The following is a 17071-nucleotide window of genomic DNA, read 5'->3' on the forward strand; positions in this document are numbered from 1 at the left end:
AACCATGGCTGGTAGATGTGCACTCACCACACCACTTGCGTTATAAGTTATGCTCAGTAGACAACATTTAACTTCACAGGGTAAAAATTTGTATGTGAATAAAGACAATTTTGATCAGCTAGTTGGACTGATCCCTTGGGGTCTTCCAGCTAATAGTGCCACAAGATTTGATTTTTTTAAGTGCTCCATAAGAGCAATTGTGACGTCCATTTTTGTTAACAGAATCATAACTGCTGACGGTGACTGTGCAACTCTGCTTACTCCGCAGATGACCCGTCGCCAGAGGACGTCCGCCAGTTCGAGCGCGAGATCGAACTGATGAAGTGCGTAGGCCGGCACCCGCACATCGTGTCCATGGTGGGCTGCGTCACCAGCCCCACGCGCCTCATCGTCGAGTACTGCGAACTCGGAGACTTGCTGCACTTCCTGCGCAGGGCGAGTTCTCTTCCTTAGTTTCTTTCAGCCTGCTTAGGCTGTGATTGGGAGAAGCACACTTCGTAGATATTATTTGACTTATATGTGTTCAAGTTTGTGAAACGCTACACTAGAGATAGACCTTCTCTCATATTCTACTTCAGTCATCACTTTTATTGTAAGGCAGCTACTTAAGATATCTGACACACAAGGAACGAAGCTGCTGTCATTTCTGATAAACAATTAGCTGTGGCATATTAGTGACTGATTTTCGATGTTGAACACTATCCTTATGCACAGACAGGTTTCATCAAAACTGATCAACTCAATGACAGTGGACGAACAGTTTACCAAAAGCGTTTTCTTGCGAGTGGTAGCCAATAAGACTAATACACTGAGACTGTAGTGATACTAGTTAAGTATTACTTCATTAGAATTTGAAATTTGCACCCTCATCACCCATGATGACACTTAACACGTCATGCTGATGAAATATGGCAAGTATTCGATATATGAACAGGAAATACTTCAACACAATTTGTACACTTCTAATCAAGACGATTTTCCATAAAGTCTTGCTGTTATTTCAAAAAATCATAACTTGGAAAATATTAGAGAGAGAGCATCGTGGTTTGTTATGAAACGTTTAGTATATATCTGTTTTTTCTGTTATGCAAGAATTTCAGTGGATGACCCACTTGCCATTTGAAGAACACAAGGCAGTATTACAGTTCTGCCCATGTATAAGTCAGCATTGCAGCATCAACAGTCCTCATAGCTTCGTTGACTCTTGCACGAAAGATAACAATGTCATTGACTGGTGTTGTGTACATTTCATTCTTGCTGTAACCAGACAGTGGCCGAGCGGTTCTAGGCGCTACAGTCTGGAACCGCGCGACCGCTACGGTCGCAGGTTCGAATCCTGCCTCGGGCATGGATGTGTGTGATGTCCTTAGGTTAGTTTTAGTAGTTCTAAGTTCTAGGGGACTGATGACCTCAGATGTTAAGTCCCATAGTGCTCAGAGCCATTTGAACCATTTTTTTGTAACCAGACACAAAGAACTCTAATAGTGTGACAATGGAACAGTGTAGAGGCCACGAGATGGGACCATCACGATCCATTTACCTCTCAGGAAGTGGTTCATTCAGAACATACTGCTCGTTGAAACTCCAATATGGATGGGGGTTGGGGAGGGGTGGTTCATATTCATCATGGAAGATGACAGGCGGCTGCATCTCTTCTCTATTGTTTTCTCTGTGAAGAAAATGGGCCGATCACCAGATCGTACATTAGGCTATACCAAACATGAAGCTTCGGGCAACAACGAGTATATTCAAGTGCGTTCTGTTTGTTTTCGGAGCTCCAGATCCTACATTTATGGCGAGTTACATGTTAGAAATGTAGAATGTCGCTACATCTGAAGAATGGCTCCTTTTGGTCAAATGATGAGTGGTGCGAAAACAAAGACTCCCTGTAAATTACTCAATGGATTTTTGCCCGAATTTTCGTAACCAAACGAAGAGCGGGAAATTGAACCAATTGACTAGAATGAGGCCTACTTTTGTAAAAAAAAAAAATAAATAAAATAAAAGGGGGGGTTATTTCCATTAAAGTAATCAGGGTACTTCAGAAAAAAAATTTATTTCAGGGAATTTTTTTGTCAGAATTTTCATATCCAAATGGAGAATGATAAATGGACAAATATGGCATGAAACTGACCAGCATGACGCCCAGTTTTGGAAAAAAAATCATTGCTTTAAAGTAATCATGGAAATTAAGAAAAACATAACTAGATATTTGAATTTGAAGGAAAACTGAAATAATTCCTGAACAGCTGCTGTTAGCTAGGTAAATAAAGTGTCAATTAGTTCATCTCTTCAAGGCCTGCAGTAGCTACTCCGCGCATAAAAGGTAACATTGGCGTTATATTTAATTGTCAAAAAGGCTTTCTTCGAATCAAGTATTACATGTGTGACATTTCTACAGCAGATGACTCTAGCAAGACAAATAGGTGCCAACAAGATCATGCTTACTGAACAAAATATGAAAATAGAGAATAAAAAAATGAGAAAAATATATGTGAAATATTTTGTGAAATGATTTGTCCAAAAGAAAAAAAGAAAACATATTAGAGAAACAATTGACGTTCCTTTCAATGAAGTTCTAAATCACGCACAGCAAAGGATATGTGTCAAATTTTCTAGAGTTTGTTTTATTTCTTACTTTTAGAAAAATAGTTTCACAAAACATTTGACTTCTTTTTTCAAAATTGTGTTAATTCAGGTACTCACTGTCAGTATCTGTAGAGGCCAGCATGGAATTTGCGAGTGCATGCAGCACAGGACTATCGTTTTGTTGCAGTGCTTGGACCATGAACACATGGTACGCAAAATGGGGTAACCGCTTATGGAGAGTTGTTCTTGCTTCCTGCAATTCTCGTGATGCACGACGAATTGACTTCAGAAGCTGTGACGACATGCAGCTTGTACTCTGTGAACACGTGTTTGAGACACTGGCGGACGTCCACTCCGAGGAAAATCTTTGACACTATGTGCCTGTTTAAAGTTTTTGAATCCCTTCGTTGTGCTCGTTTCTGCCAGTGATGTCCACCCATATCAGCATCGGTAACTCTGCTGTCACACTACATTTTCTCCTGGTCTGCCGCCGTTTTGATGCCCTCCAAGTCAAATATGCAATAAAGGACGAAAGAAAAGTCTTTGAGGGATGCTTAACGTTTTAGAAACCACGTTTCTCTATCTCTGATAGTTTACAAGTTACGATTTTTTGAATTGATAGTGGGGCTTTGTCAATACCCTGTATTTTTATTCTCTGAACTGCGCAAGATACATAATGGAAAATAGACTACTGACCATTGAAATTGCTACACCATGAAGATGACGTGTTACAAACGCGAAATTTAACCGACAGGAAGAACATGCTGTGATACGCAAATGATTACCTTTTCAGAGCATACACACAAGGTTGGCGCGACCTACAACGTGCTGACATGAAGAAAGTTTCCAACCGATTTCTCATACACAAACAGCAGTTCACCGGCGTTGACTGGTGAAACGTTGTTGTGATGCCTCGTGTAAGGAGAAGAAATGCGTACCATCACGTTTCCGACTTTGATAAAGGTCGGATTGTAGCCTATCGCGACTGTGGTTTATCGTGTCGCGAAACTGCTGCTCGCGTTGGTCGAGATCCAATGACTGTTAGCAGAATATGGAATCGGTGGGTTCAGGAGGGTAATACGGAACGCCGTGTTGGATCCCAACGGCCTCGTATCACTAGCAGTCGAGATGACAGGCATCTTATCCGCATGGCTGTAACGGATCGTGTAGCCACGTTTCGATCCCCGAGTCAACAGATGGGGACGTTTGCAAGACAACAACCTTCTGCACGAACAGTTCGACGGCGTTTGCAGCAGCATGGACTATCAGCTGACCATGGCTGCGGTTACCCTTGACGCTGCATCACAGACAGGAGCGCCTGCGATGGTGTACTCAACGACGAACCTGGGTGCACGAATGGCAAAACGTCACTTTTTCGGATGAATCAAGGTTCTGTTTACAGCATCATGATGGTCGCATCCGTGTTTGGCGACATCGCGGTGAACGCACATTGGAAGCATGTATTTGTCATCGCCATACTGGCATATCACCCAGCGTGATGGTATGGGGTGCCATTGGTTACACGTCTCCGTCACCTCTTGTTCGTATTGACGGCACTTTGAACAGTGGACGTTACATTTCAGATGTGTTACGACCCGTGGCTGTACCCTTCATTCAGTCCCTCCGAAACCCTACATTTCAGCAGGATAATGCACTACCGCATGTTGCAGGTCCTGTACGGGCCTTTCTGGATACAGAAAATGTCGAATGCTGCACTGGCCAGCACATTCTCCAGATCTCTCACCAATTGAAAACGTCTGATCAATGGTGGCCGAGCAACTAGCTCGTCACAATACGCCAGTCACTACTCTTGGTGAACTGTGGTACCGTGTTGAAGCTGCATGGACAGCTGTATCTGTTCACGCCATCCAAGCTCTGTTTGACTCAATGCCCAGGCGTATCAAGGCAGTTATTATTACCAGAGGTGGTTGTTCTCGGTACTGATTTCTTAGGATCTATGCACCCAAATTGTGTGAAAATGTAATCACATGTCAGTTCTAGTATAATATATTTGTCCAATGAATACCCGTTTATCATCTGCATTTCTTCTTGGTGTAGCAATTTTAATGGCCAGTAGTGTAGTTGCTCTCAACATGACAAACGATTAAAGCAACATTGCCGGAGTTTCATGGAACTATGTGCACAGATGAATTTGAGCAAGCATGCACGGTAGATGGAAATCTCTAATATTTGGACATTTTATGTATGGATGTGAAAAACAAATTATGAAAGTAAGTGTACTAGATTTTTAAATACAAAAGTGTATTTGAAAAAAGATACTTGTTGACTATTTTTCCACATAATCGCCATCCCATTCAATGCATGTGGTGAGCTGTGGCAGAAGCTCCTTTATGCAATCCTTGAACTCTACCAGCAGCTCCTCTCCCATTTCCAGAAACTCTTTCTGCACCTGCTCGTCAGTTGAAAATTTAATTCCACTCGTGCGGCTTCAGGGAGGCGAAAATATGATTACGTAAAGGTGCCAAGTCAGAGGAGTATGGGGGGGGGGGGGGTTGTTCAAAACATCACAACCAAATGAGTCCAAAAGCGTCTTTTGGGCAAGGATTTGTGAAATGTGCCTTGTCGTTCAACAGGTGCACTCCTCTTGTCAGCATTCCCCTCCTTTTGTGTGAATCCTCCTTTGGAGTTTTTTGGGTTCTCAATGTTTTTTAGCGGATGGGGAATTGGTATGACATGTTGTGATGACTTCTATTTTTGTCTCAGGCATGTAATGGGCCACCAACATTTCATCTCCAGCACAATAGAACTCAGAAAATCCTCACCTTCCAAGGCAGGTCGTTCAAGCAACTGACTGGATTTTTCTTTGACTGCTCTGTCAGCTGTTATCTTGTGCGCAGTTGCCGGTATCCCAGCGTTTCTGTGAGTGTCTTGTATAAGAAAGTTCTGGAGAGTTGCGGTAACATGGCAGAAATTTTGTCCACTGTCAGTCAGTGATCTTCATGAACAGTTTCCTCGATTTTTGCAGCAACTCATCTGTCATGGTGACAGTTCTTCCAGTTATCTATTCGCCATGAACATTTGTTCTGTCTGCACTAAACTTCATACACCACTTAAACACACTCATTCTGTTCGTAACACCTTCGCCTTAAATCTTCTTCTTTCGAGGAAAAAATTTCGATAGGTGTTAATGTTTCCATGAGTAGGAAACAGATTACAGTTCATGGTTCCCACTTGGGGGTATTTCTTACTCCGTCTTCCATGCAATTATTTAGCGCACGACAAGCGCTGTGTTCTTGCAATGCTTGATCTGGTCTTGAGATCCCCCCCACCACTCTCTCTCTTTTTTGTTGGGCCACCACTCAGCGTTGCCAACACTCAGGAAAAAAAAACAGCCCGTTATTACCACAGTACACTTACTTTCTGAACATGCATCATAATGCTTTAGAGTTTGCAATTATATTAGCTTTTGAAATATTTTGTGTATCATTCACATATACTGATACTGCTTCAGCTGATAAATTATCCTGTAGCTATTTTTATTTGATACAAGTTCAAGCAATTTAAGATTTTAAATTATAAATATCCTTATGTTCATGTTGCAGGCCTGGGTAGCAGTGTCACAGAGAGAATCCTGCTGTGACAATAAAATAAAATACGCACAGCTTCTTGCAACTCCAGGTATTTTATTCATAACTGAAAATTTGTAGATAGAGCCAACATGTTTTATTGTTGGATTTGCTATCAATTATGTAATTGCATGATTTAATTGTAGTTAATGTTATTGTTTCTCTTGTTATAACATAGAAAATTAAAAATTTCTTTCTTTTAAAATTTTACAAAGTATATTTGTTGTTTCAGATGTTCCCAGTACACAAATGACTCGCATTTTTATACTGATACATTATATTTGAGAAAAAAAACTTTAATTTCTCCTCCTGGTCTGGCAACATCTATATTTTAAATGAAAAATTAAATGTAGCCGCACAAAACATGATCTAAATGTAGGAATATCCCAATAACTACACACTTAAACAAGCACCTCAACCATAATGGTGTAGTCTGCAATGAATAATATTGTTTAAACGGGCTTGTGTTATATTGCAGTGTAAATTTTGAGAGTGTGAGATCCAAGAGTTGGAGTGAGATATTGGTATAATAACAGATTTTCCAAAAATCTATTTAATCTTCTTTTGATATATTTTGACCTCAGTACACTGATGATACTATAAGATGTATTGGTTTCAGTACTTTCGGAGAAAGTTAACAGCTTTCTCATAGTAGTACACTTTCATGCCATGGTTTGACTCTCATTTAAGAGCTGCTCAATTGTTCATTCATTCATTCAAGGCCCCCAACTGTACCTTACCCGACACACCAGAATGATAGCTGAAGGGGCCTTCAACTAATTCTTTGTTTGATCTTAATCTCACCAGCACTCATATCATGTGATTACAAACAAGCAAAAATGATCAACCAGTAGACATTAATGGCCACACACTAAATGAAACACTATACAAAAAATTTGTTGGATCCAGATGGATAATAAATTCAACATATCAAATAGACTAATCACAAAGCTCAGTTTGGTATGTTTTTCACTCAGAAGTATCTTGTATATTGACCTGAACACAAAGGTATTGGTTTATTTGGTATATTTCCATTCTCTGTTGTCTTGCAGAATTATTTTTTGGAGCATGCAACCTTTATAATATGCTCACTTAAACAAATAAGTTATAACTTCATCTGTGAATTGACACCCTGGTTGCAGAACTTAATCTCACATTTGCATTTGAGATAACGTCTTTGGCTTGAAAATAACTACATAGTGTTTGATCTTGAACCAGTGCAAAACTGTTCCCTTTTTGAAATTAAAATGCATATACTGTAGTTAACTTGTAGAGCTTGTTAACAGCAGAATTAAATGAATGTAAGTAGGTGGAGTTGACTGATTAAACTAGAAAACATTGTAGTTTATAGTTTCAAATTAAAAAGTTTATCTGAAATAAAACATAAGTCCTTTACCAGCTAAAAAAGTACAAGCAAGCTGGTAGCCAGTGCACTCAGTGCTTTGCAAATACTTCACTGAATGAAGAAAAATGTTCATTTTCTTTGCCTATTATTTCTTTTGTCTAGGTTCTTTGTGAAATCTTTGGAGTTAACAGTATAAAATGCTTCACAAAAACAGCTTAAGTCCTACACAGACTTCTCTAACAAAATTTATAGCTTTTGCCTACACAGCTGTAAACCACCCAGAAACTAAAAAGACCATCTCATCTTTACTGTGTCCCTACATGAAATCTTCTCTCAACCCTCTACCAGCATGAAGTCTTTTTCCATCCCCAAACAACTACTCTCGTCCAACCCTTCCATCCTGTGTGCCCCTGCTACCGCAGGTATCTAGACTGTCGTTGACTGCCACTTTTACTGCCTTTCTTCCAGCCAGTCTGTCACCAGTAGTGTATTCTATTACAATATAAAATTTACAGCTCTTGTGCCTATTAGCTGAATGACATAAATGTCTGATATGAAGTGTGCTAAAATGCACATACGTTGATGTTATACAGTGTATAAACAGTTGGTTATTTCTTATATAATGTTAAATTAGTAGTTTGCAACATTTCTGAGTTATTTTTTCATAAATAGAAAATTAAACCACAAGATATGTTTTACTGTGTGGCCCATCTTCCACAGCAGCAATTATGTATAAATTATTGCAATTAAAACCTTAACCTCTGTGAACAAAGGAGGAAAAGGCAGTGGACTTCAGAATATGTGAACAAGAGGCAAAAACACCATTAAGTAAATTGAATGCCAGTTTTATTTTAAAAATGCTGTTTTCGGCCTAATGTAGAGACTTATTATGTACATCATACTTCCATAATGAACAAGAAGATGCTTTATAAATGAAAGTGATACATGGTTGCTGAAAAATATTCTTTAATTGTATTAAGCTCAAGAGGTAAAAGCCAATAATAACTGATATAAATCACAAGAAATTATAGATACAACTCAATACTAAGGTGCTATATATGTTGCACTGATAGTTTATTTTATCTGTACCATTCCCTGTACTTAGAACTGCAGGTAGACTTTTGAGAAAGAATTTTGTACTGGTCTTCCTTTTACCTAATTGGTTAAAGGTAATGAGCTTCCTAATTTTGCATATGTTATTCTGTGCATCTGAGCAATAACTCCATTCAAACATCTACAGGTAACTTTCCCTAAGACTTTCCTATGTGGAACCCACTTTGCTCAACATACTAAGCTCATTTTAACTGTGTTGGGCACTCAGCGCTAAGTAACACAGGGATAACAAGTGTGTACTTCTCTTGTTAGAATTTCATAGAATATGTAGTGTTGCTCTTAGTGGACGAAAATAAAAAGATTTTTTTTTAAATGCCGAAAAAATGAATATTTTGTTGGGCCACTTGGAAACAGAATCAGGGATTGATTACAGTATTATAATAACATACGTTGAGCATTATATACCTGAATAAGAGCAACATATTGATTTGAGATCGTTTGGAAGAAACATTATCATTTCTGTGCATTTTTATACTTGTGATGTAGTCATACCCAGATCAACACTAAGGGACCAGAAGATTTATAGATTTTAAAAGGAATGCAATAATACACAATTAAAAAAAGTTGGTTCAGAAATAACAGGAAAATGATAATGTTCCTTCTGCCTCACGCTGCATTTGGCCCATCAGCGTGATCATAATTTCTGTTGATGAAGTAACACAAAATAATTATCCTTCAGGTAAATAAGGATATGGAAATCATCAAGGTTAATTTACTAAAATAAGCACACTTATTTTTAACACACTTTTTTTATTGCTACATACCTTTTCATATTAAATTACAATAGATGACCATTGTGGTTAAGTACTTTATACATAATAGTCAAAATGTCCTGTTGATGCTGTCTGTTCACAATCAGTTACAAGAAACTACATGTTTTCTGATTGAAAAAAATAACAATTAGCATATTCACTCAATATTTTCACATAAAATATAAAATACAGTCGCAGAACGCAGCAAGTCCACGTCCGCCTTTCATAGAGTACAAGCAGTAAAAGGTGAGGCACCAAATCCTCATTTGTCTTGAAACAACAGCATTCTTTTTTATACCGTTAACCGATACATGAACATAGAGATTTACAGGCACCGCGCAAAAACGGCAAAGATAAAGAATAATAGACTCTGTCGCTGCTATGCAATGGTTCATTTCTTTTACTTTACAATTGTTCGATAACTTTAGGCCATCAAGCATTTACTTTTGAGCGTATATTAATGTTTGTGAGGCGAAAATTACTAATATTACAAATACTCAAAGCCAACAAAAGTGCTCACTGTGGAAAATTCTCTCATATGCCAAACTTTCTAACAGAAGGCTACAATATTGTCCAGCATTTAGATTTCAAATGGGGAGAGACCACTCTTTACTTCCTTTGATTAATTTTTGGCAACATTCAACAATTAAGATTTTTTGGAGGTTTGCTATAAAAGTCCCCAACAGTTCCTCTTTCTTTTTTAGCCCTATCTTCAAACAAATCGAATTATATGCTGAGACTATACAAAACATCCCTTGCAACATGACTTTAATGCAAACTGTAGCTAGGGTGGCGAAATGTGCTTTGGAAGCTTCATCTGCTTTTCTATGAAATACAATTTTCTTACAAATAATATCTTTCTTCAGGTACTCCAGATGGATACTATAATCAGAATGCATGTATTGCCCATAACCACATGTATGACATGCAGAATGGTAAGTGGCACTGAATTGCACTATTATTTTACAGGCAAGTAAGAAATCATATCTTTTCACTTCATATTTCTTCCAAATTTACAAGTACATTGCAAAGTAATGCCTGATGAAGGCAATAAAGCTACTACAATAAAATATCGATTGGCATACTGTTTTCCAATTATGTGCATAGCTTATTTTATAATTCAAGGACAATAATAGTGATGTGAATAACAGCATTGCTTTAATACTTTAAATCTTTAAAAAGTCTGATGCAGAAAGTGGGAGATAGGAAGAACTAACAGTCATGAAAAATGGCTATGAGGACTTGTCGTATGAATAATTTAATGAGGGAGCAAGCAAAATGGAAGTTATGTTATGGCTTAACATCTTGTCAGTATTAATATTATTAGATAAAGAGCAAAATTTTGGAAGTGAACAAGGGTAGGGAGGACACTGGAAAAGCTTTTTCCCAGGAACAGACACTTCAAGAGATTTAGCAAAACAATGGGAAACCTTAATTGGGGAAAAGCTAGATCAGGTTTTGCATTCCAATCAGCCTGAAGGGGTGGAAGAGTAATGTAAAATTTCGAACGGGGGAACTTTTTAGAAATGGCACACTGTATACTGCAAGAATGAGGACCAGTTTAAGGTGAAATCAGGTTGATGCTAATTGATGAAAAGGATTAACAACAAAACACAAGTGCATTTTTTAAATTAAATACAATTGTAATGCCAAAATCACTAATATAATATGATATACTTCTTTCTTATTATTAGATAATTTAATTGATATGTAATTCTGCAAGGTTGGTTTTGAAATCTTAAGCTTTAAAAAAGTACCTTCTTCTTAGATTAGTTGTTACATTTCTTTCAATTTATTTTAATGAAAATAAAGTTTATTATATTCTAATGCAATATTTTATCATGTCTTAACAAATAAACAGAACTAAGCTCAAATGAAGCACAAGAAGAAGACACTGAAGTTGCTCTGAAGCCCTCAGACCTACTGTCCTTTGCACGGCAGATTGCAATGGGTATGGTAAGCAAGTCACAATGGTCAGGAATAGCTTTCATACTTTTATAATCATTTCACTTTGTTTCTTGTTCTAAAACAGAATAATACTACAAATACCTTAGATTATTCACAAGGCACAGCACCTCCTTTGGTTGTTTCATCAACCATCAAGTGATGATTCTGTCGCTTTTGAAGTAATTAAAGGAAGGAAGATTAGCATTTAATGTCTTATCAACACTGAGGTTGTTAGCAATGAAGCACTGGCTCGAATGGAACAATTGTGTGCAAGTTAAATCACTATGTCCTTCTCAAAGAAATTACCATGAAATTTACTTTATAAATACAGGAAAATCAAATTCTGGATGGTCCTGATTGCAGCAAGTCTCATGTCTTATTCTTGCTTGGTCATTATTACCATTCCTTTTTGAAGTAAAAAAGAGTATTTTACAGAAATTCTTCAGTCATTGTGCCATTCTCCTCACATTGTGATGAAGAAGTAGAAGATTGCTATGAAAGGTTACAGAGACTGTGTACAACAGTACACCTCACTAAAAGATTTAGGATGGGAAGGTAAAACAAAAGTGGAAAAAACCTAGAATTAGTAAAATTTTTGATTGGATAGTACAAATAACAGAAGCCATATATTAGTGAAATTAAGCAAGGGAAATTGATTGTTTTTCCTAGAACAATCCTTATAGAATGAAAAAAAAAAGAAAAAAGAAAAAAAATGAAAAACACAAATGGAAGGACCAAGTGGAACTAAAAATGAAATTGCACCTAATGAAGGAAATTGTACTGGATGTGATAGTCACAGACAACTTTAGAATTTCTTGTAATCATAAATCAGTAGGAAGCAAAACAATCAGGTAAGAAATGTAGATAATGAGAATCTATTTAATAGTAGTTGGACCATATTAAAATAAGCAATAAGTTAATTGTCTTAGAATATGAAAATTATATAGACTATAATGTATCTGACCTGGATTTTCTGCTCTCTGTGCCTGCTTTTATTGGTGTCACTCTTCCTTCCATTACTTAATTTAGTGAGCACTTTGTTAAATAACGAACAGAATAGGCAGAAGTCAGCCTGATCTCTTCTCACATTTATTGATACCAGAAATACACCTAAAAAAAGCATTATGAAGGAGTTATGGAAATTGGTCACAAACTGATATTCATAAGGTATCAATGGATAACAGAAAATTGTAAACTTTGGGACATGTCAATGATGTGTAAACACTACACACAGATTTCGGCATTTGAGCGAGGACCTATAGCTGGGCTCAAAGAAGCAAGTTAGAATAATTACCAAATCGCGCGATATTTGAACAGGAGTGATGTCACTATTTGATAATCTTAGCAGGAATGGGTAAACCATGGTCAAACAGTGTTGAGAAGGAAGCAGCCGACCTACAGAGATGACATAATGTGAGGACCAAGCAATCATCAGAGGGGCATTCAGAGCCCTGGATTTTTCATTAACAGCAATCCAGTATGCAACTGGTGCTTCAATGACCACAAGGAACTTAAATATATGGCTCTCTGAAAGTGGGCTGAGTTCCCAGCACCCTGTATGCCAACTAATATTGACCTCTGTACTCCAATAACCCCGTCTACTGTGGTGTCAGGCACATTCAGCCAGGAATCTCATTGACTGGGGTAGAATTGTCTTTAGTGATGAGTCCTGCTTCTAATTGAGCCCCAATAACCAGCCAAGATGTGTCTGGAGACACCCCGGACAGCAGCGGGATAGCACCCTGACTGTCACCCACCATAAGGCCCGACAACCAGGAGTAATAATTGTGTGGGGTGCCATTACATTTAATAGCACGACACCTTTGGTTGCCATCTGTGGTATCCTTACAACACAGCAGTACGTCAGTGATATTCTAAACCACATTTTGTAGCCCTTCATGGTAAGCCATCCTAGGCTTACATTTCAGCAAGATAACGTCCACGTGCACACAGCGAGAGTTTTCTTTGTGCTTGTCAAATCATACATTTGCCAGTAAGTTCACTGGGCTTTTCCCCAAATGAAAATGTTTCAAGCATTGTGGACAAGGCACTCCAACCAGCTTGGGATTTTGCCAGTCTAACGCACCAATTGGACAGGATTTGTCATAATATTCTTCAAGAGGACATCCAACAACTCTGTCAATCAGTGCCAAGCTGCATAACTGCTTGAATAAGGGCCGGAGGTGGACCAGTGCATTATTGAGTTGCCCAATTTGTGAAGATCTTTCTCTTGAATAAAATCATCCAATTTTTCTGAAATTGTAATCATTTGTTTGTCTGTACATTCCATCTATCAGTTTCCATCCCATTCAGATAATTCCTTCATGGTGCATCCTTTTTTTATGTGTTAGTGTTTTACAGTGGTCAGCTTGTATTTATGGAGCTAATGGAGCTATGTAGTTTGCATATTACTAGCCTGAACATCACTCCCACTCTGATTTGCAGAATGGCATCATATTTACAGTGCACATTCAGTACTGAGTCCTTTCTGATCAACAACTTGAAATTTACAATTTGGTGACTAACCGCAGACTGAATCACAACATAATTGTATATTTTGACTCACAGAGGCCTAGAGGTGTTATCAAACTGATGACTTAGCACATAATATATGCAGTAGTTGGAATTATCATCCCAGAAGAAGTTAACTTTAAATGATGACTCAACTTCGGAATGGCATGCTGGGAAAGTTTCTCCAAAGAATTTGACAATGAAGTTGTAAAACTTAAAGTGACTTCAAAATTGTATGAGGATTTTGTAGCCGTAGCAAAAAAGATCTCTTAGAAACACATACCTCATAGGTGCAGAACACGATACATGTTTGGTCTCAGTGAAGACAGTTAGCCTACTTAAGATCTGTCAAGACAAATGCAAAAGAGATCCACTTGCTGAAGACACCACTGAAGCAGGTGAAGAGCTGATTACATGTATCACAGAAGGAAAGGTAAAAATGCCCACATCTTTTAGGGAACCTAGATACGGCTCAAAACAGTAGTGGAACATGTAAACTAATTAAAAATCTAAGCAATGATCCTAAAAGAATTGTTAGAGGAATCCCCTTTTTTAACACCAAATGATTAACTCACCAAACATTTAAGAACAGTGAAACCCAGAAGAAACCACAAATTAAGAAATTTTCATGATACATTGAGGCAAATAACTTTCTGAACTTACCTTTTACAACAATAGAGTTGATAGTGCCATAACGCAAATGAAAAGTAACAGAACTGCAGGCCCAGATGATATAAGAAGGGAGCAGCTGAATAAGTTTGGACCAAAAACTATAAAGTGGTTGGTTAAATCAATGAATGAGTGTGTTAAATCTGCTCATATATCTGAAGTGTAGAGAAAACAACATGCTAGAGCTAATGTCAAGCTGGGTAAAGAACATAAAGATCCAAAGACTTTTTGTCCTACCTTTCTTTGGTGTCACCTGTATACAGTCTTTGATTATACTGACAAGGATTTCATCAAGTGTGGATGGACCAGTTTCTTAACTTCGAAGATTGGTATAAGAAAAGCTTATCACTGGTGACGTTTTTGTAGAGCTCAATGCTGCGTAGGACATGGTGAATCACCAAAGACTTATCCAAAGCTATATGAGATAGCACAAAATTTCAGACTGACAACTGTAATCAGAGGTATCCTCCATAGAAGAAGAGGTTGTTTAATGTCGCAAGGTAATAAGAGCCACTAGGGAAACCAGAAAAGTGGACTACCTCAAGGCAGTGTGTTGTCACTGAATCTCTATCATATATATGAATAATCAACCAGATTTTCTAGGTCAAAGGCAATTTATCTGTGTGGATGACACAGCTGTGATGGTCCAAGGCAGTAGCTTTGAGGAAGAAAAGTCAAAGTAAGCAACACTCTTGAAAGGCTAGGAGAATATCATGATCTGACCCATCTCAAGCCCAATCCAGGAAAGACCCAAGTATATGTTTTCTACTTAAGAAACAGAGATGCCAAAAGAAAACTGAATATTAAATGGAGAGACTAAGAAAGTCATAACTGTGACACACCAAAACATATGGGAATTACTCTGGATCGCACCATATGTTTTAGAATGCACCATATGGGTTTTAAAGGAAAAATCTGCAGCAGAAACATCTTGAGAAAGCTGCTAAGTTATGTGTGGCCACCAGACCCCCATTTTCTCCAGTCAACTCTGCTGGGAATTAGTTTTTCTATGGAAAAATACGGATCACCAGTTTGGTAAGCATTGGTCCACACCAAGCATGCGGATGTTGTCTTAAATGAGTCAGTCTGCATAGCTACTTGGTGTCTTAGACTAACCCCAGTACCAAACCTTGTCTAGCACCACACCACCACCCATAAGATGCAAAGTGGTGGGAGAAATAAAATGGAAGAAGCAGACTGAAAACCCAAAATACTTGATGTGCAAATACCGAGTGATCAAAAAGTCAGTATAAATTTGAAAACTTAATAAACCACAGAATAATGTAGATAGAGAGGTAAAGATTGACACCTGTGCTTGGAATGACATGGGGTTTTATCAACAAAATGTTAGTGACTGCGCACGACAATCGTGTATAAAAGGAGCTGTAATGAGAGAGAGAATCAGATGCGCCAGCAGCCACAGCTTGTTGACGTTACCTGAAAAGGTGCTTTTAGTGAAGCTGTATTATTAGAATGGGGAATGTGCTAGTTCAGCATTACAATCCTATCACCATAGGAAGGGGATTCAAATGGGTAAAGGTCCGTTGACAAATGCAGCTGTGGCGAGAATGATTTTGAAGTTCGAAGCCATGGGTTGTTTAGACGATAGAACCTGTAGTGGTTGACCGAGCACAAGGCATAATGCTGCTGAGACAGTTCAGCAAGAAATGAGACTGTTGTCTATGCATGGGAAAGTCAGTGCTTGTGCAGTCGGATGTCGCACCAGCATTCCATATACTACAGTTTGGTTGTCACTTAGGCATACCCTCCGATGCCATCCGTACAAAATCCATCGGCATCATGGACTGTTACCTGGCGATTTAGTGAAGCGGAGGGCATTTGCAGTGTGGGTATTTCAAAAGATGGCGGAAGACGATGACTGGTTGAGTAACATGTTGTGGACCGACGAAGCTCATTTCACGCTCCGAAGGTCTGTCGACGCCCACAACTGCAGAATTTGGCCTACCAAAAATCCTAGAACTGTCGTGGAAACTCCGTTGCACAACGAGAAAGTGACTGTATGGGTTGGATTTACCACATCTACCATTATCGGGCCTTTTTTCTTCGAGGAAATGTGTGATTCTGGTTTTGTAACTGCTACCGTGATGGGTGAGAGGTATGCTGATATGTTACAGAATCGCATCATCCCCAGCTTGGCTGATAAACACCTGCTGGAACGTATGATGTTTATGCAGGATGGCTCTCCACCCCATATTGCTAGACGTGTGAAAGATCTCTTGCGCACGTCGTTTGGTGATGATCATGTGCTCAGCTGCCACTTTCGTCATGCTTGGCCTCCCAGGTCCCCAGACCTCAGTCCATGCGATTATTGGCTTTGGGGTTACCTGAAGTCAAAAGTGTATCGTGATCGACCGATATATCTAGAGATGCTGAAAGACAACACCCGACGCCAATGCCTCACCATAACTCCGGACATGCTTTACAGTGCTGTTCACAGCATTATTACTTGACTACAGCTATTGTTGAGGAATGATGATGGACATATTGAGCATTTCCTGTAAAGAACATCATCTTTGCTTTGTCATACTTCGTTATGC

General features: G+C 38.5%; 1 protein-coding gene across 5 annotated transcripts in view; it reads left to right on the forward strand.

The window, feature by feature from the left end:
- Positions 1-17071, forward strand: part of LOC126356271 (macrophage colony-stimulating factor 1 receptor-like) — a 276453-nt gene that overhangs the window by 207859 nt on the left and 51523 nt on the right. For 4 of the 5 annotated variants that reach the window (XM_050007118.1, XM_050007121.1, XM_050007119.1 and 1 more), the window contains exons 12-15: positions 269-435; positions 6153-6228; positions 10253-10321; positions 11248-11342. In XM_050007118.1, the coding sequence (XP_049863075.1) occupies positions 269-435; positions 6153-6228; positions 10253-10321; positions 11248-11342 (407 nt within the window). The remainder of the gene's footprint in view (positions 1-268; positions 436-6152; positions 6229-10252; positions 10322-11247; positions 11343-17071) is intronic. The other variant, XM_050007120.1, reaches the window with a different exon arrangement.

The sequence above is a fragment of the Schistocerca gregaria genome, chromosome 3, assembly GCF_023897955.1.
Source record: "Schistocerca gregaria isolate iqSchGreg1 chromosome 3, iqSchGreg1.2, whole genome shotgun sequence".
Lineage (NCBI taxonomy): Eukaryota > Metazoa > Arthropoda > Insecta > Orthoptera > Acrididae > Schistocerca > Schistocerca gregaria.